This window comes from Ambystoma mexicanum, chromosome 1p (genome assembly GCF_040938575.1).
Source record: "Ambystoma mexicanum isolate Mex_15411 chromosome 1p, UKY_AmexF1_1, whole genome shotgun sequence".
NCBI classification, from domain to species: Eukaryota; Metazoa; Chordata; class Amphibia; order Caudata; family Ambystomatidae; genus Ambystoma; species Ambystoma mexicanum.
Window position 1 is genome coordinate 1,108,257,249 of NC_090921.1, and position 26,738 is coordinate 1,108,283,986.

The 26,738-nt window shown below is 44.7% G+C and overlaps 1 protein-coding gene across 1 annotated transcript in view; it reads right to left on the minus strand.

Moving 5' to 3' along the window:
- The window catches only part of LOC138448795 (zinc finger protein interacting with ribonucleoprotein K-like), a 202,958-nt gene that overhangs the window by 52,985 nt on the left and 123,235 nt on the right, over positions 1–26,738 (minus strand). The window contains exon 5 of the mRNA XM_069604721.1: positions 11,951–12,049. Within this exon, the coding sequence (XP_069460822.1) occupies positions 11,951–12,049 (99 nt within the window). The remainder of the gene's footprint in view (positions 1–11,950; positions 12,050–26,738) is intronic.

The window sequence follows — 26,738 nt, forward strand, 5'->3', positions numbered from 1 at the left end:
CTCCCTCAACACTGACAAGACAAAAGTCCTTTTCTTTCCTCCTAACACACTTTCCCTTACCCCTCCTCCTTTCATCCACTTTCCCCCTTCCATTCTCCCCATCTCTACCCATGCTCGCAACCTTGGTCTCTACTTCGACTCCTCCCTTTACTTCTCCCACCACATTTCTCTCACCTCTCGTGCCTGTCGTCACCATATCTTCAACATTCGTAAAATCCAATCCTCCCTCACCTTCCACACTTCTAAACTCTTAGTCTCCTCCCTCATCTTCTCCCGTCTCTTTTACTGCTCTTCTCTCCTCTTTGGACTCCCTGCCTCTTATCTGACCCCCCCTCAAATCCATCTACCACTCCTCTATCCATACTCTCCGTCTCCTCGGTCCTCGCGACTATTTCCTCCTCGCTTTCTCACCTTGGCTGGCTTCCCTTCCTCTCCTAACTTAAATTTGAATTCCTTTGTCTGGTTTTCAAATCTCTCCATGACCTTGCTCCCCCCTATCTCTCTTCGCTCCTCTCATTTTACACTCCCTCCCGTTCTCTCCGCTCTGCTGACCTCTTCTTACTCACTGTACCCCCCGTCACCATGTGCCTCTTCACGCTTTCGTTCCTTTCAGCTCTTGGCCCCCCTCCATTGGAACTCCTTACCTCTCTATCCGCTCTACCCCCACCTACACCTCCCTCCGCACCTCCTTGAAAGCCCTTCTTTTTCACTCCCCCCTTGACTTTCCTTCTACCATCTATCCCCATCTCCCCTGTCCCCCTCCTATCCCTTTCATACCTTCCCCTTTCCCTCCCTTCTCCCACCCATTTGAATTTAAATCAGATAACTGAATTATTGTTCCTCTTCCCTTGACTACCTTCTCTCCCTCCTCCTAATCCTTCCCTTCCCTCACCTCCTCCATCTAAGGAAATTGTTCTACATATTGTTTCACTGGTTTGATTCATGATTGTAAATATGCTTCTTCCATTATTGTACCTTGTTGTTACATTGTAAAGGGCTTTGGATTAAAGCGCTATATAAACCTAATAAACATAAACATTGGGTGGTATTCTGGCAGATTTACCGCCAGAATACCGCCCAACTCGTAATGAGGCCTTATGTCCTTTAGGCTGCAAAGTGTCGAAATAAATTATCAGTCATGACTCACGACTGATCATTTATTTTGACATTTTGCAGGCTAAAGGACATAATGTTGACAATTAATTCAATATTGCACTGATAGTTAGGGTTGAGTGCTTTTACAATGAATCATATCAATTAATGTATTTGTCTTGCTGTTAGAGGTGGAGTATTTTATGGTATATTGTGTGTTTATCCTGGGATGTTCTAGCCCATTTGATCAATGGTTATCTGTCGAAGCCCAACTGCTCAGCACAGACCTTGTTTCGGCCCACAGAAAATTGCGATGTATGGGTCAGGTCTGACCTTCGCAGATCCGCTTAGTGACTGAGAACATGTTGTTGGGACCTGCCACCGCAGCCCTGTCCAGCAGAGGCTGCGGGAGATCTTAAATCCTCATGACTGTACGTGCAAGCACAGCGTGTGCATAATGGAAAGGCCAACGGACATTGCTTGGTGGGGAAGTGACCGTTATGCCCAGATCAAGGGGTGTGGCCACAAAGTCCACACACAAAAAAAGAAGATTAAGAGAGAAAGGTCTGGAGAAACTGGTGAAAAGATGAGAGGTCTTCAGAATGATCAGTACTGTGACGAGGAAGAGGGACATGGTGCTAATGCTGCATATGCTTGATAAAGTAATCACAGGGGTAGTTGTTGCCCTTGTATTCCAAGTACAGGCTCTTCTGCATGGTATAGGTTACATTCATTCATCATAGGTAATGACCGGTCTGAAATGTGCAGGTGCTATCGCCATTTGCCAAATACGGTTTTAAATGTCTTTGGAATGCGTACTAATGTAAGTTAATGCCCCATATACCTGCCAGAATCAAAACCTATAATATACAGCCTCATGTAGCCAGGTGTGGCCCCACACCATGGCCAAAACTGACCACAAGCAGCACACACCTAAATGCAATGGAATGGTATAAACCTGCATCTTTGCCTCTGATGATGTCCGTGACTACCACTGTGCTCGTGCAACAGGATCCCCAGACATGAGCGTCTGCTTGCCCTCCTGCTCGCCAATCTTCCCGTGTGCACTGCATCAGAAACCGCAGTGGGGATTGGAAGAGGAGTTCCCACCATTGTCTCTCCACCAGTCCCTCAGAAACTGTTAAGAAGCTTCTAAGACAAGGGACATGGTGTGAGAACTGCTGAAAGTAAATAGACCTGAAAAGAGGGGTAAACTTTAGTTTACAAGCACTACCACTGCCATCCCTTAGCCAACGGTTACAATGGAAGTGTCAATATTAGCGAGGGAGTCACCAGGGGTAGAAGTTGGTACCCCTGGTGACTTCCTAATGACCTCACTGACCCAAGGGTTTTTCCAGTCGTCGTTCCTCCACAGAGGTTGGCTACTACATTCAAAGAATGTTTAGTATTCTTCGGGATGTTTGAAATATGGTGATATAGAAACGGAAATAGTCTGAACAGAAACAATCGACTGAATATTATAGGAGAATTGCAATTTCGCATCCAGGTTTAATGGGTTTGGATTCTGGTGCAATGCTGCTAATCCACTATCTACCAGATGAGCGTCTACCCCATTTGCACCATCTTTTTGGAAGGCCAAGAAAAAGAATCCTGTAAATGTTAGTCTACTTTTGCCCAGGACTTCAAAGATCCACATGTTTGTTTCATGTTTTCAACGACACCCTGTTGAGTTGGAGTCTTTTAGTTGTTTTCCAAAGCCACCACCACCAGGTTGACCAGATGGCAACGACAACTGTTTAGTACTTGACATTTTCGATTCCTGCATTTCTAGAGTGAAGCTGAAGTATGTGGCCCACTGGTTCAATACAGCGGAAATGGGTGGCGGATTACCACCCATTCCCATCATCTATGGAATGGGGCAGGTATTTCACCCCCTTCGACCCTCCGCCCCCCCGATTAGGACACTTCCCTGACAAACACAGGGCTTTAGAGGATGGTGGAGGGGATACCGGCCTGTGCTGTCCGGGGTGGTCTGCACCAGAGTCACGGATGGGGTTGTAGCTGCGGCCGGGGGACTAAGGGTTTACGGTCTTTCAAGGAGCTGCAATTACTGGTGGGAAGTGGCATCAGACCTTGATTCTCTGCAAGGTTTTTCTCCATTCCATAACGTCTGCTGTGCTTTATGCTATTGCCGTGGCTGTGGGTCCTGCAAGCCACTAGGTTTGATGCATATTCCCTTCCTGGCAGGTGACCAGAACACAGTGTAAAAGGAGCCCCTAGCAGGAAGGGATACCCCTTGCAGCGATTCCTGATGTTCACCTCCAGGCTTGCCCTAGTGAGACCCTGTGAGGAGCCCTAGCAGCATCTTTTTCTATATCTTGTCCAAATTGTGTCACCTTTTTGTGCCATGGACCCCATTTTTTTTTCATTTTATAATCCATTTTTATTGAATTTTCAAACAAGAGATACAAGACAACTTCCATAGATACACCACACATCCACCCCCCCCATTTTCCAGAGCACATCGACTCTCATCCCCAGTTTATCTCCTGCCGATTCTCCCAAATTAGCTAATTTATTTTAAAATGTTTTTATTGGCATTTATCTTATCATTTTTGCCCATGGACCCCATCATTGTTTCAAATGCTTTCCACAGCTCTTAGAATGTCGGTGGTTGACATTTCTGCATTGCTCCTGCTTAAGTCTGGGATTGTGTCTATCGACCTGAGCATTCAAAGTTTTTCTTTGCTTGGTTTCAAAATCTGCCTATTTTGGACTGATGATCATTTTTCCTCTCCTCATACTGTGCTTTTATGTGGTAGGCAGTCAACAGTACTTACTCTTATGATCAGCATCGCAGTGGAGGGTCATCCTGCGTCACTCTGAGATGCAAGTTGGCTGCACCCACCTCCATGGGCCACATCACAGTTTCTCTTGTACTGCCGCACTCACCACTGTCTTCCCAATTAGTCTCAGAATGCCGTGTTTTTATTGCTCGCAGTGCTTATTGTAAAAGTCTGTGTCACAAATTCGAATTTTCCGGTAATATGAAACGGCTATCTGAAGCCATCGGGCATTCCCAAGGCGATGCAATCATAGTAAACATATTCTTACCTTTTAAAATTCTATGTCATATAGATTTTAGAAATTTGCTGATTATCATACGTTTTTAATTCCATTATTCATTTCTGTATAATCTGTAATTGCGTGTTCTTTTAAGCTTGCATTCATATACAGTCGAATACAATGGTCATAGTGAAAAACACTTTGAAAACAGGCATGCCGAACGTGGTTCTGGGCCCTCTCACTGCTGTCCCCCGTCCCTCCCTAAAACAGTCGGTTTTGCCTTTTGTCACTCCCACCCCCCCCAACTCCCAAAGTCAAGTAATGCGATCAGCTTCTGCCCGTTCTCAATCAATTAGTGAAATGTCAGCAGATAGAACATTGCTCCCTCCTGCCGCGCCCATGGCGGCTCCGACAGAAATTGGCACTGCGATCTCGCATGCCCCCATCGTCATAGAGACCCCACTTCCCGCAACGCCTCAGCCTGAACAGCTACCAAACATCCCGCCTACCTGTTCTGTCCCTATTTGTTCCCCCAATTCCACCCCAACTCCGTGCCTCTCTACTGAAAGCGTCCCGACTACAAGCAGTCACACGGAAGTAACAGATACTACACTAGAGTCCGCATGTCTATCAGGAGACATACATGATACCTTTCATTCCAATGTAAATAAGCAGAAAGTTTGCTCTCCCATTCTCGAAGCAACGGCGATTAGCAGTGCACAAAACATTAATTTACCTCATGTGCAAATAACTTCAATTTTGGCCTCCGTACCTATCCAGTGCTCTTTAGCTGCCCAAGTCAATCTACGGCAAGCGTCTGAGCAATTACGAGTATTGGGAGAAGTAGGCAAAGACACTCTGGAATCCATGAATCTTTCCCACAATTCATCCAGTCCCAGCACCAATGTGCTATACATATGCTTGAACACAGGCGATTTAATTCAATTGCAAGAGGATCCGTTACATAATGACACAGTAGTATCCGCTATCCCTGGCCCCTCCTCACATTCCAATCACTTGAATTCTGCTTCATCCCCAGTATTAGACAAAACTCGTAATCAAACCATCAACGAGTCTCCGTCGTTCATTGCGCCCACACCACGGCGAACCAGATTTCATGAAGAGGGTCACCCATCAGATTTTTTTATACACAAACCCCAAGATAAACGCTACTCATTTCCTGAGGCCCCGGCGCTCAATAACACACTGAGTGCAATGAATACTGCCTTATTAACTATTGCAAAATTGTACGAACTGTTAGACCATAAAGTTTCTTATCAAACTAAACTTATAGAACAACTCTGTGTTAAAACTTCATGTACTGGGCCTGTGGCCAGCATCAATAATGAGGAAATGCAATTATTAACATCACCACCCAGTGAACCAAATGTAGTAGGGGCTGACACTGCGACGCAACAGTTACTTATTAAAATTGCACAATTACGATCCGTAGTGCATGAATTGCCCAACAAGCGTAATCTCACTCAACCCCAGCTAGATCTTGATGAAATTCAGTCTGAGTCGGGTCCATCACAGACCCCCAAAGTAATCACCGAAAAGTCAACCAACATATTTGAGCTTTTCACGCATTCATCGGCTACCTTATCAAATAAAGTAATAGGAGCTTGACGTTCAAGAAAAGATTGGAAAAGGATGAAAAAAATCAAGCCAAAAAAAAGTCACTGTCCAAAATCCAAAGACAGTGTACGCAAATATGTCAAAATCCCTACCCGACTAGAGCCGCCTACAAATATCCCTCCTGTTGTCGACTCTACGGCCAAGATTCCAACAGTGGCCGCATACAAGCCACTTGATGATCTAGTGGCTCTTGCGAAACAGACCATCTTCCCGAACCCTATTCCACTCACCATGTTTCCAACTCCAGTTACTAATGTTCCTACTGCAATGGCTAATCTGTGAGCTCCTTTTAGCACAGTCATATCCACATCCCCAACACCCAATATTAGCCTGCGTCAAGAAACCGAGTCTATCATTTCCCAATTGCGAGTTGAGATAAGAGCCTCAATCCATGCTTACACTCTTCACTCACTACCAATTACTCAAGTTTTTTCGCCATCCCAAACGTAGACAAATCGAAGGCATTATCCTTAGACACATTCCCCTCCAAAGACCTGATTGAGCCGCTACCTATCGATCTGACTTCCAAAAAGGCCCTGAATAAGTCCGCTCTGACCACCTTATCAGACCTGCCGCAGGCCCAAGTAAGCTCTGAGGCGGTTTTCAACTGTGCCAGCCACATCCAAAGTGAACCAAATTCTATATTTACGGCTCCGCCGCAAGAGGTACAAGATTACATTAAATCATCCATTGACTCATACATGAACAAACTTAAATCCTGTGACAGGGACTCCAGAGTCCCTCTAGTGGCTAACTTGCCTAAAATGTGCATTGCATCACAGGAACTTATTACCACAAATGAACAACAGGTTCACCAGCAAAATCTGAATAGGACTAATGATCCGCAGGCCCGCAAAGTAATTGCGAATTCGCAACATTTGCGCGCCCCAGGCAAATTGCGACTCTACTCTTTTAATCTAAAGTGTCGCGCATCACCATTTCCCAGCTATGTTCTCAACAGGACAAGCTTTCTGAACATTTGTTCTGATGTGCCACAGCTAAAAGAACTTTCTACTACTGACATAGAATTGGTGGAATTTGCGAATCTACATGACCTAGCGGAAGTCAGAATATATGTTCGTTCAGGTCTAGTGTTTAATCTACTCTGGCAAGCGAGGATGGCCTTCTTTGATATGGGCTTCATTTTATCCCAAGAATCCAATCCGAGTGCCCATAAAATTGAGAAATCGCAAACTCCAATCTATCAGTCCCGACAAAATGATGCAACTAAAACCGCATCATTTCCCCAAGTTTCAAGAATCCCAGGTGTACAAGAATATGGTATACATTCATAACAAGAAAATGACTTACACACAATAGCCCTTCTCTGTTGGAACACTAGAGGTCATACCCATTTTGTAAATTCAATAGATAGCAATATGGACCAATATAACCTAGTGATCCTGCAGGAAACATGGCTTACAGAGACCCCATGCTGGGCCTCACATGCAATTATCTCAACACCTGCACTCAAGAAGTCAATGGGGCGCCCCTCTGGCGGCCTACTCATAGCCATTAAGCATGACTGTGGCTTCAGTATTACACAATACCCCCCTCCATCTCCTTACTTTCAGAGCGTGAAACTGACTCGAGGTGATCTGAATTTAGCCATTGTAAATATATATTGGAGTAGACAAAATTTAACAGTCGACTCATTCTTCACCTGCCTCTCCTCTCATCTTGACATTATAGCTGCCGATGCCAGCATCACATGCTCCATTATTCTTGGAGATCTAAACTTACACATTCTGCCATTCGATAATAACAACCATACGCCAGAGGAATTAATATGGTCCAAAACCATGCGAGAAAGAGGGCTCATCATGGTCAACAACACTGTGCCCGGTGATGTGCCTGGCAGCTCGACCTGGGCGTGCCTGTCGCGTCAGGCCACTTTAGATTACATTTATATCAGCAAAAATTATTTTCCCCAGGTTGAGTCTCTACATGTAACACCTTCTTCTGCCAGTGACCATCACAATCTAATCATGCTGCTTAAGCTTCCATCCGGCCAACATTCCTGCTACAGATATACCCATTTATCTGGTTTACACGTGAATAATAGTGGCTCCCGCTTGCAATGGAACCCCAGGAAATTATCCCACTATAATCGTGTTTTGACCAGTTGCTTCAATTCTCTATCTGATAATTCCCCCAAGTCCTATGCAGGTATGATGCAGCTCTTCAAGCAGATTAGATTGCCAGATGTTAACATCAGATATAAGCATCAACATACATATAATCCAGTTCTTCAACAAAAAAAAACAAACTTAGACAAGATATACGCAAGGTAAAATTCAAACCCCTGGCCAACAGACTCACGCTCAAAAGACAGTTGAAAGCAACTTACAGGAGTTGGTTAAAAAGTGAGAGATCTCATCACTATCAAAATAACGGAGAAGAAATGTTGAAACAGATACTTATTAAATCCACTAGTGGTATCTGGAATTGTTTGAACATTGCCATCCTTAAATTGCAAGCAGCTATACTTACATCTGCTGTAACCAATGATAAATGGTGTGAGCATTTCAATCCCTTGTACCAATCCCCGTTCCCAGATCTTGATTTGAGTTCACTGAACATGGCAACATCACATGCCTTTCCACTTGTATATGCAGGTATTCTTCTATGCATTAAAAATCTGAGTCGTTCCAGAGCCGTTGGCCCAGATGGCCTACATAATGGCATGCTTAAGGATCACCCCCATGAGTGGTCCTCTATACTCATTACAATCTTTTCTCATATCTTTGTCAAGGGCTGCATACCTGACTCATGGAAATGTTCTATCATAATCCCAATTTTCAAGAAGGGCAATAGAGCAGACCCCTCAGCTTATCGCCCTATCGCCCTCCTTGATTGTCCGGGCAAAGTCTTCGCCCGCCTGGTATTGAAACATTTCAACACATGGTTGGATGTGTGCAAGTTGCGTGATCCATTTCAAACCGGATTTTTACCAGGCCTGGGTACATCAGTCAATGTCATCACTCTGAACTCAATTATTCGCCATGCTCGCCAGCGAAAACAAGCACTATACATGGCGTTCATAGACTTTCGTATGGCCTTTGATGCTATCCCTCGTGACATTTTATACAAAAAAACTCATGGACAGAGGATGTCCCTGGAATGTTTTGAAATGGATCATCCAGATGCACACTGGTACATCCATACAAATTAGACTAAACCACAAAGGCTTACTATCTGAGCCAATAACCACTGCTCGTGGCTTAAAGCAAGGCTGTCTATTGGCGTTGGCGATATTTAACTTTTTCATCTCGGACATAAGAGAGGACTTTGAATCTGCTACCACAGACTCGCCAAAAATCAACAACACCCACATCAAACATTTGCTTTACGCAGATGACATGGTGCTTCTTTCAAAGACTGCAAATGGCCTTCGTGTCTTATTGCAAATCTTAAATAGATACACAGTAGCAAATTGTATAACTGTTAATATAATGAAAACCAAAGTCATACAATTCGGAACATCAAGACAACACTGCGCCAAACATCAATGGCCCCTTCAACTAACAACAGTCAGCACAGTGCCATCCTACATCTATTTAGGCACCTTCGCCATGCATAATTGCAGTTCTAATCCTGACGAATTGAGAGTCAAGCAAAAAGTATTGACAGCAGTGTCACAGGCTCGTCTAATTAAAATCAAATATTGTAAGTTCTCAATAAGTCCTATAATAACTTACTACAAGCAGAAATTTGTCCCAGTCATAACGTATGGCACGGAAGCTGCCTTGAAAAAAATCATACCAACAATGGTCATTACTTGAGGGCTGTTATTGGAAACGAGTGCTAGGTCTTCGGTCATCTCAACCAATATGTATTATAAAACATGAATTGGGTTTGTTGTCCTTATATGCAATGCATAAGTGGAAAATGTGCACCTTCTACAGAAAATGCCCGATGGCCGAGGACAAGAATGGCCTCAATAACATCATTGCAAAGTACCTCTTAACCTCAAAGGATGTGTTTCCTCTTACTTGGAGAACGCAGGCACAGGAAATCATTAGTAACTCAGGCATTTCTATATCCCTTTTGATAGCTAATCCAAACAAAGCCAAGGTGCACTTATGGGAGTTTGATTGGTCACAAACAAGAAGAGTGTGTAATCAATGCCGCTCATTCGTTAATAACCCCTTTAACATGAAACGTTATGGCACATCTGAAAAATACTTGATGATTTTCCCCGAATCTCGCTTACGAAATGATTTCCTGCGCTTTCGCTTAAACTTAGGGCCAAGGCATGAAACATTGTATAATCGTAAATTAATAACTGTTGACGAGCTTCCATGTAGGTTCTGTAAAGTAGCTATTGGATCTATGAAACACCTATGTGCAGAATGTCCATCTCTACTTAAAGACTTGTACCTTAAGCCTCCATTACAAGATTAGGTTATAACAACAACTGGAAAATTGTGGGAGCTATTGTTTCATTCCAACACCCAGTCAATCAAGTATGACATTTTGAACTATCTCTACAGTTTAAAACTCCAATATAAAAGACTAAATCACAGTAAACTGTGAATATATTAACCGAGTTACTAATTGAGGTTCTCGTCAATGGCCTGACAAATTTTTGTATTTTCATTTTGATGATCATGTATAATATGAATTTCTCTAAATGTCATTTGACTTTTGAATTTTTCCTACTGTCATTAGTGTCCTTGTGAAGTTTGTGAAACTGTATTTAAGCTATTACTACAATTCTTTTCATTTTTTTATTATTTATTTATTTATTTTTAATATCTTGTTTCTTGTTAATTGTTTTAAAAGTATTATTCATTGTACTTGTTGAAAAATCAAGTTTCTTGATTAAAACTTGATAAAAAAAAAGAAAAAAAAGAAACGGCTATCTTTATTTGCCTTTCATTTCATTTTTCTTTTTTTGGGAATCACTTTTTTTGCCCTTTTTTAAATGGGGGATTTCACCCCCAATGCTATGCTCTACACCCCCTCCACACCACTCCCCTTTTTCACCCATCTCCAGATTTTAACATTTATTCCATTTGCCAACATTTTGTTTCTCAATGGTAGGTTCGAATTTGATGGATTCTCAAATGCTGCTACCGTATGATATGCCCTTACACACGTGTCAGAGTTATAAAATGCGCCACTACAAGAGCGTCCGTGCCTTTAGGTACATTCAAGTCTTTCCCACCAGTGCCTCCACTGCTAGTCTTCTCAGTGCATCCAACCTGCAGACTTCATCAGGACACCTTTCGTTTGTGGGCTCTATTTGCCGAAGAGAAGGGCAGAAGGTCACACTGCTCTCTTCCTGCAGTTGCCTTGAGTTACAGTTCCCCTTCCGGGTCCACACATTGTCTGCCCCTAGGGCGGTCGTTGGTCCTTCACGCCTTCCACGACTGCACCAGCACAACCCCAGGGCCTGTGTAGACAAGAGTGCCTTGGTACGGCCAGCCAGCCTCTCACCTAGACCGCACTCATAGTCCGATCATCCTCTGCTCTTGTCGACACATAGCACTGGTTTCCGACACCGCCCATTCATAAGTGCAATAAAAGTATTGCTGCAGCGATTATAAAATAACCAGGAAGACCAATATGTTGCATTCTTCAGATCTTACTATGGAAACCTCAGGCTCATTTTAAAACCCAGCTAGAATGATGCTGAAATTTTGTACACCAATGGAGAAGGATGGGGGAATATAATGTAAGGGCTTGCTATATATAGCAAGGTAGTATGAAATGTCCAGCAACTAGGACAGATTGCTCAGCCCATGTGCACGCTTGATGAAAAGTACAGGACACCCGACTTTTCTCCATGAAGATTCACTCTGGTTGCGAATTAAATTGATGAGGACCTCAAGGTGACAAGATAAAAGGGCTGTGAAATCGCCAGACAAGGGATGCGAGCAAGTAAGGCTCAAGCCCAGCGCTATGGGTATTAAATAATTAATTCCTATGTATGCTTGCCCTGGGCTACACCGCCTTTTGGCTAGGCTGGCACATTATAAAAACGAAATATAACACAACACAATACAAAAAGTAGAAATGGCAGTTATATCAGGCAACAATCCCCACCGCTGAAAATAGACATGTTTGACTTCAGGGAATGCATAAAGGTTGGAAAATGCATAAAGGAGTGTGCCCCTACCTGGGGAATGGAGTCTGGTAAGCCTAGAGGACTTCTGATCCCCAGGGCAGTGTACTCCCTACTTACCGGTGCGAGTGCTGTTGATGGCAATTCTCTCACTGTCCGAATGGTCAACGCAATAAGGTTCTGCTTCATCTTTTATGCAGAAGGAAACAACCTCACACCCTGTTAGAGACGCACAAATATAAAATACAATGTTTCAGCACACAGAAATGCGCATTACACATAGGAATATCATCAACAGGGAGGATTTTATTTGGAGAACATATTATTGTCAGGTAAGGGGGAAGTATTATATAGCAAAGGACTGCTAAAGGCACGGGCATTGGCTGGGCTGGAGCTAGTCATGCTGGATAGGATAACCAATCGGGGCACTTCAACGGATGTGTGAGCCAAACCATAGCTGTTAACAGAACACCTCAAGTCTTTAAATAGGACCACATCTATGGACGTAACTGCACTGGAAAAAGGCGGGACGGTTAACTGACCAGTGTATCTCTATACAGATGGCCTGGCAACAAAGATGATAGTCTGTTGACTCCAAGTCCTTCTTACTCGGCCAAAGTACTTACTGTTGAAGTGGATGGCTTCCCAACAGGCACCCTAAGCATACACATAAAACATTTTGTTTTGCTTGCATGCCCCGCCATCAATCAACCTGCATGCTACAAGCAGAGTCGGGCTGGACCATGAAATTGTCTTGGGCACCAATGAAAAAGTGGCCCACAGTTCTAAACGGCTATTCATTCCTTTTGTGACACTGTTTGAATAGTACCCAGGGGGGAGATTTTTGCTAAAATGTGATGCAAATTATGCATTTTAAAGAATATGTATCCAGCAACACTGGTTAAAACTATTAGCCGCATGGTGAAGTAGCTCATCAAACTGGCCCACATTAAACAAAAATGTAGCACACTTTGACCCAAAAAAACAGTCCCACACAGCAACATTTTGCGTTTTTGGTTCGGCCATGGGCCTATTGCCCTACAAGCCAGCCTGAGCCTGGCTATAAGGCTAATGTCATACCCAGAAACCTCGTGCTGATAGAGGTTTTCGACTTTTCCAAAATACTTTTTCTACACGGTCTGGGCCTGGTTTTGGTGGGACCTTAACTTGATCTGAACTACTTTGAAGCTAATATAAAGGAAACACAAGTCCTCAGCTTCTGGGATTCCATGGTCTACTGCTAGTCTTATGTGCACACAGCACCAAGCGGCTGCTCAAAGTGTGCAGCTTGGACGCAAGTGCTTGTGCAGGACGTAAATCCTTCGTGTCTGCAGGGCTTTAGTGGAGAGCATGCAGCAAAGAGCAACCTGAGAAGGATATTCCCAGGGTGCACTTTTTTCCTCCTCGTGCATGTTGAAGCCCTGATGTACAGGTAGAACGCACTCTCGCTTCCCCTAAATTGCTAAGAGCCATCATCCTTAGCCACATTCCAGTACCACAACACACGCTCAACACAGTCTTATCCACGTATATGATCTGGAAAAAGATCGCCCGTACATACAAGGTAGAAATAAGATTCTCCCCACTATTACCAATTAAATTTATTCCAGGCATTCCTCTCACAAACGAGAAAGTATTCCTTTTATGGGTGGACAAAATCAACGTTCAATCCTTCGGAGACCTGTTCCCAGAGGGCACCTTTCTAACCCCACAGATGGCCAAGGACCGGGGAGGAAACTCCCCGTTTGATATATTCCTATACTTTAGATTACGCCACACTCTACAATCGCTGCTCCCCTCATTCCCCAAACAGCTGCCAACTTGGGACCTACTTCACAATGTAATCCAAAGTCATGGAGAAGGGAGACTAGTATCTACACTATACAAAACCCTATTAGTTGACACAATGAAGACCGACTCTCGGGTGAAACAAAAGTGGGAAGCAGATATTCAGGAAATGATACCTGCGGAAGACGTGGAACGTTTGTCTGACCTGGGCTATGTTGGCTCCCACTCAGCATCTCTGGCAATGGGGACCTTAGTGGCTGCCAGGAGGTAGTTCTATGCTAGAGATTGGAACAATCCGTCCCAGAAAGCCGGAAAACTAACGCTTCTGTGTCTAAAATGCAATCTCCTTGAGGATCAGCTTGATCGCACGCCACAACCTGAGAAGCAGGGTTGCAAGAAATTTCACACATTGTGGTAAATATTTCACACATTGTAATAGATATTTCAGTGTTGGAGAACCTGAAGGATTCCAATGTGAGAGTGGAAATGGTGGTGCAGTGTTTTGGGTGAATGCAGTGCAGTGATGTGCTTGTTGGGCTGTTGATGCAGGGGGTTATGCTTTTGTAGAGAGGGTGGCACTGTATCTGTGGGCAAGGAGGAAGACATGATGGGTTGGATGCATGAGCAATACAATGATCGAGAAAGAAGATTTGTAATTATTGCTAATCTCGCTTGACCTCATTATGGCTCATCCAGTCTTATTGCCTTTATTAACAACAATGCACAAAGTGAAAATTGCTTATAACCTGCAAATGGAGGAATATAGCAAACCGCATACCTGTTCACCAGTATTGGTAATCTTGCTTGATGTTCATTATTGCTAATACTGCCAAAGTTCAATTTTGTTGATTTTTGTCTTTCCTGTTGGTCAACATGACATTTTCTGCTTGATGAATGTGACAAATTCCTTGCCTATGACCTTTGGACATGGAGGTGTGGATGGTAGGGAGGTCTCTGGGGCTGGGTGCTGTCACCCAATTTGTGATGGGTTTGGAGAAGGGGACTGACATCTGCTATACTTCCCAATCCGCTACCCCTTTCATTAAGCCCTTATGTGTTAGGAAAAAGCATCTACCTTGCTATGAATCCTATGAATTAGGATTTCCCTGCATGGCCGCTGAAATCATGAATCATAGTAGGAGGCCTTACTGATGAGACTGACCCTCAGAGCGGCTTACCAGAGGGGTCTAGGAAAGGGCCAGCCCAACTACTGCCAGTCATTGCGGAGATGCAAGCGGACAGCCTGCTCGGTGACTGATTGAACATGTATGAGAAATTCAAAGTGCCCTTGGGAGATTATGCACAGGTGAATTAGTTACTCTATCCCTGCTGCAATCATTGTCACACACAGTTGCAAACGCTCCCGCCTAGGAATGCCTCAAGGTGTGGCAAAGGCACAGTAAAAGCTACACCCATTCTGGGAGCAGCTTGAGGGATACGAGGAGTTGGTGAGTAAATATTATAGGAGGCAAGAGATGGAGCAGCATAAGAGTTGGAGGCAGGAGGTGGAAAGAGACATGAGAACGGAGGCTGGAGGAGCATGTAGGAAAGGTGGAAAGGACATAATGATAGAGATTGGAGGAGAAAGGAATTTTCTAAAGGAATATCAGTAAGGATAATGTGAAGAGAAAGACGTTTTGGCAGGGGCACCATTGGAGCGGCACAGTAGGTTTGAAAGAGATCTAGATAGGAAGTGGGAGGAGATATTCGGTAGGAAGAAATAAGCAACACAAAAGGATGGATGGGTAAGAGGCCTATAGAGGGGAGTTAAAAGATATCACATAGGAGGTTTTGGTGGTATCCAGAAGCAGGTGAGAGAGAGAGAGAGAACAAAAAGGGGGGTGGGAATAACAAGGAGGTGGGAGGAGAGGGAGATAAAGGGGAGAGTAGTGTAGGTGATATTAGCCTACTTGTTGGACAAATATTTGACCTTTTACTTTTGATCCCATTTCTTTGATTGTTTTCTTGGTCGAAATTTGGTCAACATTTATTAAATATATATATGGGGTGGGGTAGGGGATTAGGGGGGTTGTAGTGTGTCTCCCCCTGCATTTTTGACCAGCAAACAACCAAAAAGGATTTGGTCAAACGTGAAAAGGTTAAATACTTTCGACCAAGTAGACTTAAACCATTGTAGACACCAATGAAGAGGTTCAAGGGGGAGATAAAGTAAAGAGAGGATGAGATGTCAAGGTCAGAGAGTTACAGGATAGAGTGGATGATATATCAAGGAGAAGCTTGAGGTAAAAAGCAAGAGTGAAGGTAAGAAGATGTATTGAGGAGAAGAGTGACAGAAGCCCAAGGAGAAGGGAAGAAGATCTAAGAAGGTGTTGGGAGGTGCCAAGAATTGTAGAGTAATTTGGAGTAAGAAGGAGGCAAACCAGATAACAGACATGGGTGAGCCTTGGGTGAGGAGTAAGAGAGGTACAACGTTGCGGTAGAACGGCGAGGAAGTGCAGGATTAGAGAGGAAGGGAGAGGACATTAGATGAAATAAAATTTCCCTAAGGCCACGTGCTCGCTTGATGAGAGCAGGATGACTGCAGGGACTGACCTATGTGGGACGAAGCCAGGACCCTAAGACAGGGAGAAGGCACAGCGGTACAGAAGTGAAGGGTGAGCCAGTGGGCCAACTCCGGTTGTGAGCCTCCTGGTGGAAGCTCTGGGGCTTCATCAGGTAATACCCAGCACCAGCCACCATCCTCTTGCAATTTTAGAGAGCAGCAGCAGGTGAAGTTTAAGACCCAGGAGCAAGTGGGTCTCTCCAGAGACTAGACAGACTTGTGAAAAGAGTCAATACCCCATGGCTGTAAGTGACTGTAAACTAAGCACCTACCTACGGAGGTGTGGAAATTGGGATTTGCAAGCTAAAGACTGAAATGATTCAAGCCAATGAGAAGCATTCCTGTTAAGGATTGTTTGTTGCATTGACATGTTTTTTCCCAGACATGCCCTTAAAGAAATCTCTCATCAACTATACATTTGTGTATTGCACTATGTGGATCCTACCCAGTCTTGTGGCATGAATCTTATTCCTATTTGATGGCATTCTTGCTAAAACTGTTTCATGTCATTGATTAACTTATAATCAGATTGCGAGTTGCCCTCCCTGATCTTCAATTCTTTTGTTTCATGTCATCCCTGGACTACAAGGGATACAAAGTGCCTCTACAAAGCAGCCCACTTAAATAGCCTTTAAAATGGCTGTGCATGCTTGCTCACAAACTCCATACTTTGTCTAAAAGTGGAAAATATTTCACAGTGAAAACATGGTTGGCAGAAAGTTCAATTTCATGGAAGCTTTTGCATGGATGGGCTTTTCAGGAGGCGAAAGCATCACTTCTGGCCAGTCCGAGGGAAGCATGTCTGAGACCTTCGGTACTGAAGATGGTGAAGTGTGGGATTTATCAGTACTGCTCCCTGGACATTGTTGAGGGAGACTCCAATTCCTCTTAATCTAGCTATGAAAGCATCCCTGCTGCACGGATTTCAATAAACAGAGAGGATGTGCGCAGTCATCCCTGTTCCAACGGTGCAGAGGTCCTCCAGAGTTAACGCCATAATGTATGTGGTCATGTATGGGATTTATAAAGGGCAAACCTAGCTGGGAAGCAACAAACCGCTGTACACAGGGGGCCCATCCAGGGAATATCAAGTAAGCTATGGAGTTAGAAGACGTGCGTCATCAAGTCATCCCTCAATTGTGGGATGAAGGCCGCCACTTTTCTCTGCACTGGTAACTTGCTCTACAGACAGGGTCCAAAGCGGGAAAATGCTGGTTTATTTTTTTCTCCTCTTACAGTCTGTGTTTGCAGTCTGTGTTTGCAGTCTGGTGAGGTTGTGGCTTCTAGTAGTGCACTGCCCTTCAGAGGTGGGGAGTTTCGCAACCAGTGCCATTATGTTTGTCATACCAAAATCAAACGGGTGGTGGGTCCAGGAGGTGAACACGGTTACACTAATATGTCATTTAAAGATTGAGATCCTTCAAACCAACCATCCCTCATCTCCAGGAATGACTACTGAGCATCCCTGGGATTGATGCATATGTATATTCACACTCTCAGGGCTCATTCTCGAGATGTTTGTTTTTCAGTGGGGAACTGCAAATTTCCCGTTTGTTGTGCTGTCATTCACCCTGATGTTGGTGCCAATGTTTAAAAGTCTTGGCTCTGGCAGTGGTACTCCTACTCCAGAAAGGGATTTTTGTGTATTGCTACCTAGCCAACTGAATTGTGCAGGCAAAGGCTGCACAAACACAGAAATCTCACACTGGATGTTTTAATGGGTAACTTCCGGAACTGAAATTGATCATGAACTGGGAGAAATTCAGCTTGTCACCATCCCACATAATATTCACACAAGGGTGATCGCCTCACTGCTGGGAGCTGGAGAACATATAGAACACAACCAAAAGGGAAATGCTACCAGCAGGTATTCATTATGGCCAATTTGGCTTATTCACTAGACTGGGCGAATACCTCAGATTTTACAGTATTTCCTGTAAGAAATAATTAATACATCGTGCATATAAAAAGAGAACAATCAGAAATAATCAAGATATCAAATTTATTTATACATATATTCAAAGTTGTAAGAGAAAAATGTACTGACTGCCAATTGAACTGGTGCAGCATATGTACATAGACGAAATGATATTTCAAAATTGGGTACACCCAGTTTTTTGTTATCGGGGGGATGACGCTATCAATGGGAGACTGATACGCTGAAAGCAAGGGATAATAGGTCGCCTACCCCTACCTTACCACCCTGAGTCACACCAGGTTAGATCCAAGGTAATCTCATATAATTTTAGGATTACTCATACCACACGTGATTATCAAAAATGTTTTATTTTTATTGTTCCGGTGAAACAGCACACTGCTCACTTACACTCCTGATTTACACGAGCGCAAGGAGTTTGAATGGCCCCCTCTTGGAGTCGCTGCTCATTCATATCAACAGATGAAAGTGCCAACAGTGTGAACACAGAACCACCGTGAACCACGCTGAGTAGAGTTTTTTTGCCTTCACCAGTTCGTCACAAGTCTAATCAATAAAGATACAGTGCATGAAAATACATTGAATGCGTGGCATCCGTTTAGGAGCCGGATGAAAATGCCGATAAAGTTACCATATACGTCCCAAAGAAATTGAGAAACACTAAGATGTTCTATTAATGGGAAAGCAACCATTACTGAAAACAACAAAATTGTTTCTGTCCTGAAGACGGCCACTATTAACATCAGAACCAACGGCACCAAGAGAGAGTTCCGTATGGGTCAGAAAGGCCGAAACATATGTCGACTTGCTAATAGGAACTTTTTCACTTTCTTGATTCCTATCTCTCATTTTCAGTAAATTGCAAAAAGGGTAGCTGATATGTATTAAGCAACTCTCAGTCAACCTACAGCAACGCAGGTAAATCAGCACAGAGCGGTTAATAAATAAAGCACAGAATTAGCAGACCCGCTCTGGTCATAAAACCTTTGAGGCATACATCACAGTTGGGAGACTCTAATATATCTTGATTCTTCCCTGAAACTACATGTGTCCACGCTTGCAGTAATATACACTGTTTTTCCCGTTACCTTTTTCCATGTAATTTGGCATTTTGAAAGGTCTGGTGTGTCTACACCAGTTAGATTGTAAGTGACTAGCACAATGTCTTTACAGTGTGTTTTTACAGATTTAGGCGCTTGCACGCCTGCTTTATTTTAGGCATGTGTTGTCTGAACAATAAAAAGAAAAAGAAAACATTTTTGATAATCACGTGTGGTATGAGTAATTCTAAAATTACATGAGATTACCTTGGATCTAACCTGGTGTGACTCAGGGTCGTAAGGTAGGGGTAGGCGACCTATTATCCCTTGCTTTCAGCATAGACGAAATGAGACATACACAAATAGGTAACATGCAGAAAATGGAAGGTAGCTGCAACAGGTTTCAATCGTTCCCCTTATGGCACCCAATCAGACCCTTCAGCTCGAAGAGAAAAGGGCAAGGTCCCCCTATGCTACAGGGAGGGAGAGGAAAGTACCCTTCCTTTTTACATACTAAAGAGGGGAGAGACTACCAGTCCCATAAGAGAGTTACAGGAACTGATACAAAGGATAACAAGAGACTATTTGAAAATGGCATTTTAACAAGAACTCTAAAAGAAGCGAAGAGAAGTGCAAAAGCACAACCATCAGGAGAAGGGAGTCATTCTCCTGACACAAGTTAATTAAACTAGTGGTAGGGTCTGCTGCTGTTAGTTTTGGACAGCTGACTTATTCCCTTTGTACATTCACTGACGAGCCCCTTAATTAATCAAATAGGTAGGGAACACCCCACAGTGATAGGAAAAGATGGGACTTATTCTTTAATAAAGGTATGTTGAAAATGTCCTCGGAGTGTCCGTGTCCTCCTTCTGACCCGCCACAGGATGTACCTGCTTGTTGGGTTTGATGGTTGCCTGGTTCTTCCCACCTAGTTATTTTATGTTGCATGCATACCCTTGGTAAACTACCCACAAATAGATACTGAGGTTTGGAGAGTCCTTGTATTGACTTTAATGTTTTTAGAATATGCTATCTTTTTAATACCCAAAGTACTTACTTGACCTAATAGTTCTATCTGTGTGACTTTATTAAGGGATATATTTTTAATTACTCGTGCCCCGGGCCATTACCACCCGTTCCAGCCTATGGAACGAGCGATTGTTGCTGAAGTATATCAGTGCAGTGCCCTTTCTAGAGTTATGTGTGAACTAATTGTACCTTTGTGTCAATCCATTACACCTACCTGAGAGTTAAGCCTTGACACCCTAACCACGTTACCTATACTAAGAAAGATGTGGCTTCCCTTTCCTGGCAGGTGCATTAGCCTTCCCCCTAGGGTTAGGGGTTGTAGCATCCTCAACAGAGGGGGTACAAAATCTGCCTCAACAAGAACAATGAACAAACCTAATAGGCTTATCATGGTGATTGGGAAAATTAGCTTAGATCCCTTTCTAACCCACAGACGCAGGGGAAACTAGCTCAAGAGGAACCTAGAGGAGAACCCCAAGCATAGTTCCCACCCACAGTTTGAGAACAATTAGGCCAGGAGTAGCTGGTTGAGGAGGGGCCAAAAGCTCACTCCAGTCAAAGGAAAGAACAAGTTACTTACCAACTGTAATGTTCTTTCGACTGGATGTTCCTCCCACCTATTCCTCATTTTATGATAATTTGTTATCTCCAGGTTCGCTGCTTCGGAAAAAAGAATTCTCTCGGCAGAGGGCCCTGTGTTCGAGGTTGTGGCGTTGATTGTCCCTCGGCGGACTCCATACTCTGTCGACGTCACCGATGGTATAAATAGCTCGAGCCGCACTCGTTGCTTCAGTTCTGTTTTTTCGATGAAACATATAGGGTGAACACCCAGGCGTGCCCCATAACTGATGCACTCTTTGTGAGAGGAAAGTGTAAGAAAACGTAAACTGTACTGTGGAGTAGGATGGGAGGGTCGATGAGGAATACGTGGGAGGAACATCCAGTCGAAAGAACGTTACAGTTCGTAAGTAACGTGTTCTTCGAATGGATTGTGTCCTCCCACGTATTCCTCATCTTATGATAGACTCCCATAGCAGTGGCAATGCTGGAGGTGGGAGTACTAATTACAGTTTTCATGGACAGAATGCAGAACTGCCTTGGCAAATAACCCCTCCTTGGAGGAGGCTGCATCCAAGCAGTAATGCTTGATAAAAGTATGCATTGTTTTCCAAGTTGCAGCTGAACAATTATCTGCTGCCGGGACTCCCCTCTTTAGAGCCGCAGAAGTAGCCATTCCTGTTAGGGAGAATTCTCTGTAAGGCTAATTTCCCAAACCTAGTGAGTCCCCCAGCAGCTTTGCTGGATTTTTTGGGGTTTATTGTTTTCTCTCCTGCTAAGAGTGAGATTCTTTTGCTCCCACTCTTAGACATGATTTGAGGTGTTCCTTTAACTTTCCATGAGTTTTATGGGTTATGGGTCTTTTACTCCATAGGGTCTCATGTGTTTTTTTGATGTGGGTTACACAGCACCCTCCGTGCCGTAACCCAGGGGTGTCGTGGCGACCCCCCAACATAGACTCCATACCCTGGGACTGACTACTGTCTCGCAGGGCATGTAAAGTCACCATTGGCTTTGCTAGTCCCTAATTATGAACAGAAACCAGTACAAACCATCATATTGTGGATGTACTGGTCAGGGCAATTTGATTGCCCCGGGGCCTGTTGTTCGAGGGGGCACGTCTCCGTCCCCCCTGATCGAGTTTTGGCTGGTGGCAGTGGATACTACTTTTTATATTCGACCGCGAATATATCTCTATGGGATTTTCCCATTGTTCGAGGCTACCGACTTTAATTATTTAATTCTTATAGCCTCGAACATACCGCCGGTTTATTTATTTAATATGAATTCGCCGGTTGGTATTTTTTGCCAGAACTCGATTCTAAAATGGCGTTTGTGTTCTCTTCTGTGACTCCAACCCAAGTCGAGCCCTTTGTTCCACTTTTTGGCGGGCTTCTCCACAGAAGCCTCCAAAAGTGGTGGCACTCTGTCTGGTTACCACAGAGAGTGTGGGAGGGGGTTTAGGCACCCTGGACTGAGTTACCTTGGTAACTCAAGTCGCACTCTTGTGTGATTGGCCCAAGTGGTGAGCCGGCCGGCTCACCACTTAGCATGTTCGATTGACAGCTAGGCTGTGTGAATGGGGGTATGCTGCATAAAAGCAGGGCTTTGGGGACTGGAACTTCAGAAGTCGCCACATGACCTAAGAATCCGAGGAGGGAGAAGCTGAGCTGGCCTGCAACGACGACACCACCGGTGGAGCCCTGCTGAACCGTCTCACCACTTTTCCCAACGACAGAGGAGATCTCCAGCCCGGAGAGTCTTCTTCCTTCGAAAGGTGGGGATAACCAGTCTACCTTCTTTTCGCCTTCCTGAAGCATCTCGTGGCCGCCTTGCCTGTGCCAAGCACCCCGGCAACCAGGATACCACGTTTTCACCACTACCGCAAACCAAAAGGTTGGCTTTGTACCGGAGAACTCTGCGGCTGGTTTCTTCCCTGGCAGTGCAACGACCTTCATCTTTCCTCCACAACGAGATCTTCTCCTCCTCTGGACGACGCTGCGACTTGCATCCGCTGCCAGGAGCAACTGCCCCCGCTGGAGGATCCTCTCCATTTAAGGTACTGTGTTCCGCCTGGCTTGCCTTGCAACCGTTTGAACGGGGTGTATTAAATCCTCGTCTCTCAAACCTGGGTTAGCCTGGGACACCTTAGCTAACTTTCCTGCACTGAACTAAACCTTTTTCGAACTACCTCCACAAACTTTGAAGACTCTGTGTAACTGTCTGATCTTGGGCATCTTCCGCCTGGTTCCCTTGAAAGTGGGTCTGGTACCTAAAACTTCCTTGCTCAACAGTAGACTGTGCCTTCCTAACTTGCTGTGGTTCTTTAAAAAGTGGTTAGTGTGTATGCTTCCATAATTCTGCTTTTCCCTCCCTTTTTATTTAACTTGTTGGAGTGCCATCGAACGTTAAGCGCTCACCTCTGTCTGGAAATAAGTGGTGTTAACTAAGACTTGTCCAACAAGTAATCAGGGATGTACATATGATAATAGTGATTGTGTTTTGAACTTATCTTACCAATTTAGTGCTAGTGTGTTTTATAAGTGTGTGTTAAATGAGAATGCATTACTTACCGTAAAAGCATTTCTGATGGTTGTATCTGCTTAGATTCACATGCTGTGCATAGGTCCGACATCCAGTGGTCACTGCGGAGTATTGCATTTTGTTTTTCGTAGTCGAAAAGGGGACGTCGACAAGGCGTGTCTGTAACACTATCCCTATAGTGACGTGCGTTGTACCCACAATCCCTCACGCGTCGAGGTCCCTCTGTTTGTATTTTTCTGCCCTGAGGGAGCCTTATAGACGTGAGTGAGTACAGAAAAGAGAGATATAAAAGGAAGTCTATGTTCCTTCCATCCGAGCGGGGAGGAAGGGTGGGCGCATGTGAATCTAAGCAGATACAACCATCAGAAATGCTTTTACGGTAAGTAATGCATTCTCTTCTGATGTTTGTTAATCTGCTTAGAATCACATGCTGTGCATAGACTAGCGAGCAGTACCCGGAGTTGGCGGTGGGTTATGAGAAGGAACAGTAGAGAAAAGGTGTCGTAATACTGCTTGTCCCACCTGGGAGTCAGATCTAGAGTGTGTATCTAGACAGTAGTGTTTTGTAAAGGTGTGCACCGAACTCCAGGTAGCCGCTTTGCAGATGGACTCAAGGGGAACATTTGCAATGAATGCTATGGATGCCCCCGTGCCTCGAGTAGAGTGTGCTCTTGGCCTAAAGGGCAGTTCTCTCTTAGCAAGAGTATAGCAGAGAGTGATGCATTGAACAATCCATCTAGAAATAGTGGATTTTGAAACCGCATCTCCTTCTCTTCCTGCTGCCACCGAGACGAAGAACTGATTAGTCTTCCTCAGTGGTCTGGTTCTTTCCATGTAGAACATGACCACTCTGCGTACATCTAGTGTGTGCAGAGTCCTTTCTCCCAAATTGGAAGGATTTTGAAAGAACGTTGGTAGTTCTATAGATTGGTTTACGTGGAATTTAGAAATAAATTTCGGAGCAAACCTAGGGTGAGTGCGTAGAACCACTTTATCTTTGTGAACTGTAACGAAGGGGTCTAGAATAGAAAGAGCCTGAAGTTCACTTACTCTCCTGATGGAGGTGATAGCTATTAAAAAAGCAGTCTTAAGCGTGAGGTGTTTAAGAGATGCTTTGTGCATGGGTTCGAATGGAGAGCCCATGAGTCTGGTAAGTACCACATTAAGGTCCCATCCGGGAGCTGGGTCAGCTATCGGGGGGTGTATTCTCTTTACTCCCTCCATGAAGGCCTTTATAACAGGGATCCTCCACCACGACACTTTGAGTTGGGAAGTGGTGTATGCAGAAAGTGCAGCTAGGTGGACTTTAATGGAGTTAAACACTAGACCTGAATCCAATAGGTGGGTCAGGTATAGGACCACATGTGTGGGAGAGCAGTCAATAGGGTTGATGCTTTTACTCCTGCACCAGATGACAAATCTTTTCCACTTGCTAGAATAGCAGTGGCGAGTGTTCGGTTTTCGGGCTTCCCTGAGGATGTCCATGCATCTTTGCGGGAGTTGTAGATGTCCGAACTCTATGATCTCAGGAGCCAAGCTGCTAAGTTCATGTTCTGGGGGCATGGATGCAGAGTCCTGCCTTTGTCCTGAGACAGCATGTTGTACGGGCAGGGGAGTTTTACTGGGGGGGATAGAGACATCTCCATCAAGTGAGCGAACCATGGTTGTCGTGCCCACATTGGGGCCACTAGTATCATGGTCACTTGTTCGTGGTGCATCTTGTGCACCACTTTGTTGAGAAGGGGAGTCGGGGGAAAAGCGTTAACAAATTTCCCTGACCATTGCATCGACAGACCGTTCCCCTTGGATTGGTTCTGGGGGTACCTGGAGGCGTAACTTAGGCATTGTGAGTTTTCCAGGGTTGCGAACAGGTCTATTTCTGGGAATCCCCATTGTGTGAAGACGTCGAAGACGATGTCTTCGTGCAGGCGCCATTCGTACTCTTTGGGCAGGGGGAAATCTCTGCTGAGACTGTCTGCTAGCAGATTGAGTTCCCCGGGTACATGTAGTGATAGTAGGAACATGTCCTGTTTGAGAGCCCACTTCCATATATTCTGGGCCAGCTTGGACAGGCCTGGAGAGTGGGTGCCCCCTTGCTTGTTGATGTAGTACATGGCTGTGGTGCTGTCTGTAAGGACCATTACTGTTTTGCCTTGTAGGTGTTCCTGGAAGGCTCTTAGCGCCTTGAACACAGCTAGTAGCTCCAGTAGATTTATGTGTTTGGACGCTACGTTCGGAGTCCACACTCCGTGAGCAGTCTGATGGGATAGGTGCGCCCCCCATCCTGTGAGGGATGCGTCTGTGGTTAGAGTGGCTTCCGCCGCGGGTGTGGCAAAGGGTTTCCCTTTTTCCATGTTTTCCTTTGTCCACCACCGTAGCGAGAGAACTAAGGCCTGCGAGACCACAACTAGATCCTCCCATAGTCCGCTGGCCTGACACCACTGGCTGTTGAGCCACTCTTGCATTGGGCGCATGCGCAGGCGCGCGTGAGGTACCAAATAAATACACAACGCCATCATTCCTAGCAAGCGCATTGCTTTGCGTACCGTCACCTCTCGACCGGTTACATATTGAGGGATTTGAAACAGCATGTTTTGGACCCTCTCTCTGGAGGGGAAGACGAGGCCGTCCTTTGTTTGAATTAGAGCCCCTAGGAATTGCTTGATTTGACTGGGGTCTAAACTGGACTTCTTTTCGTTGATGGAGAAGCCCAACTGGAACAAAAGGTCTACTGTCTTTTGGGTATTGGAGAAGCATGTTTCGTAAGAATCCCCTGTTATGAGCCAGTCGTCGAGGTAAGGGTAAACTGGGATGGACAACCTGTGCAGGTGGGCCGCTGCCACTGCCAGCACCTTCGTGAATACCCTTGGTGCTGATGCTATGCCGAAGGGTAGCACTTTGAACTGGTAGTGTTTGCCCTCTATCATGAACCTGAGGTATTTTCTGTGCGCTGGCAACATTAAAATATGAAAGTATGCATCTTTCATGTCCAATGTTGTCATGTAATCTCCCTGAGAAAGCAGTGGGATTACTTCCTGTAAGGTTACCATACGAAACTTTTGGGGTTTGATAAACTTGTTCGCTGGGCGCAGATCTAATACAGGGCGCATGGTTAGATCCTTTTTGGGTACAAGGAAGTACACTGAATAAATACCTTCCGTTACCTGAGATAGAGGCACGACCTCTATGGCTCCTTTTTCCAGCAGTTGTTGTACTTCTTGGAGAAGGATGGCAAGATGTTCCGGTGTCATGCGACGTCCCCTCGGGGGTCTGTAGGATGGGGAACTGTTGAATTCGATACAGTATCCGTGGGCTACGGTGGAAAGTACCCAACGGTCTGACGTTATCTCCTCCCATGCAGGAAGAAAGGATGTTATCCGGCCCCCGACCGGTGTTGCATGGGAGGGGACGCGAATCTTCGCGTCACTTGGAGTTGTTGGGGGCTTGGGA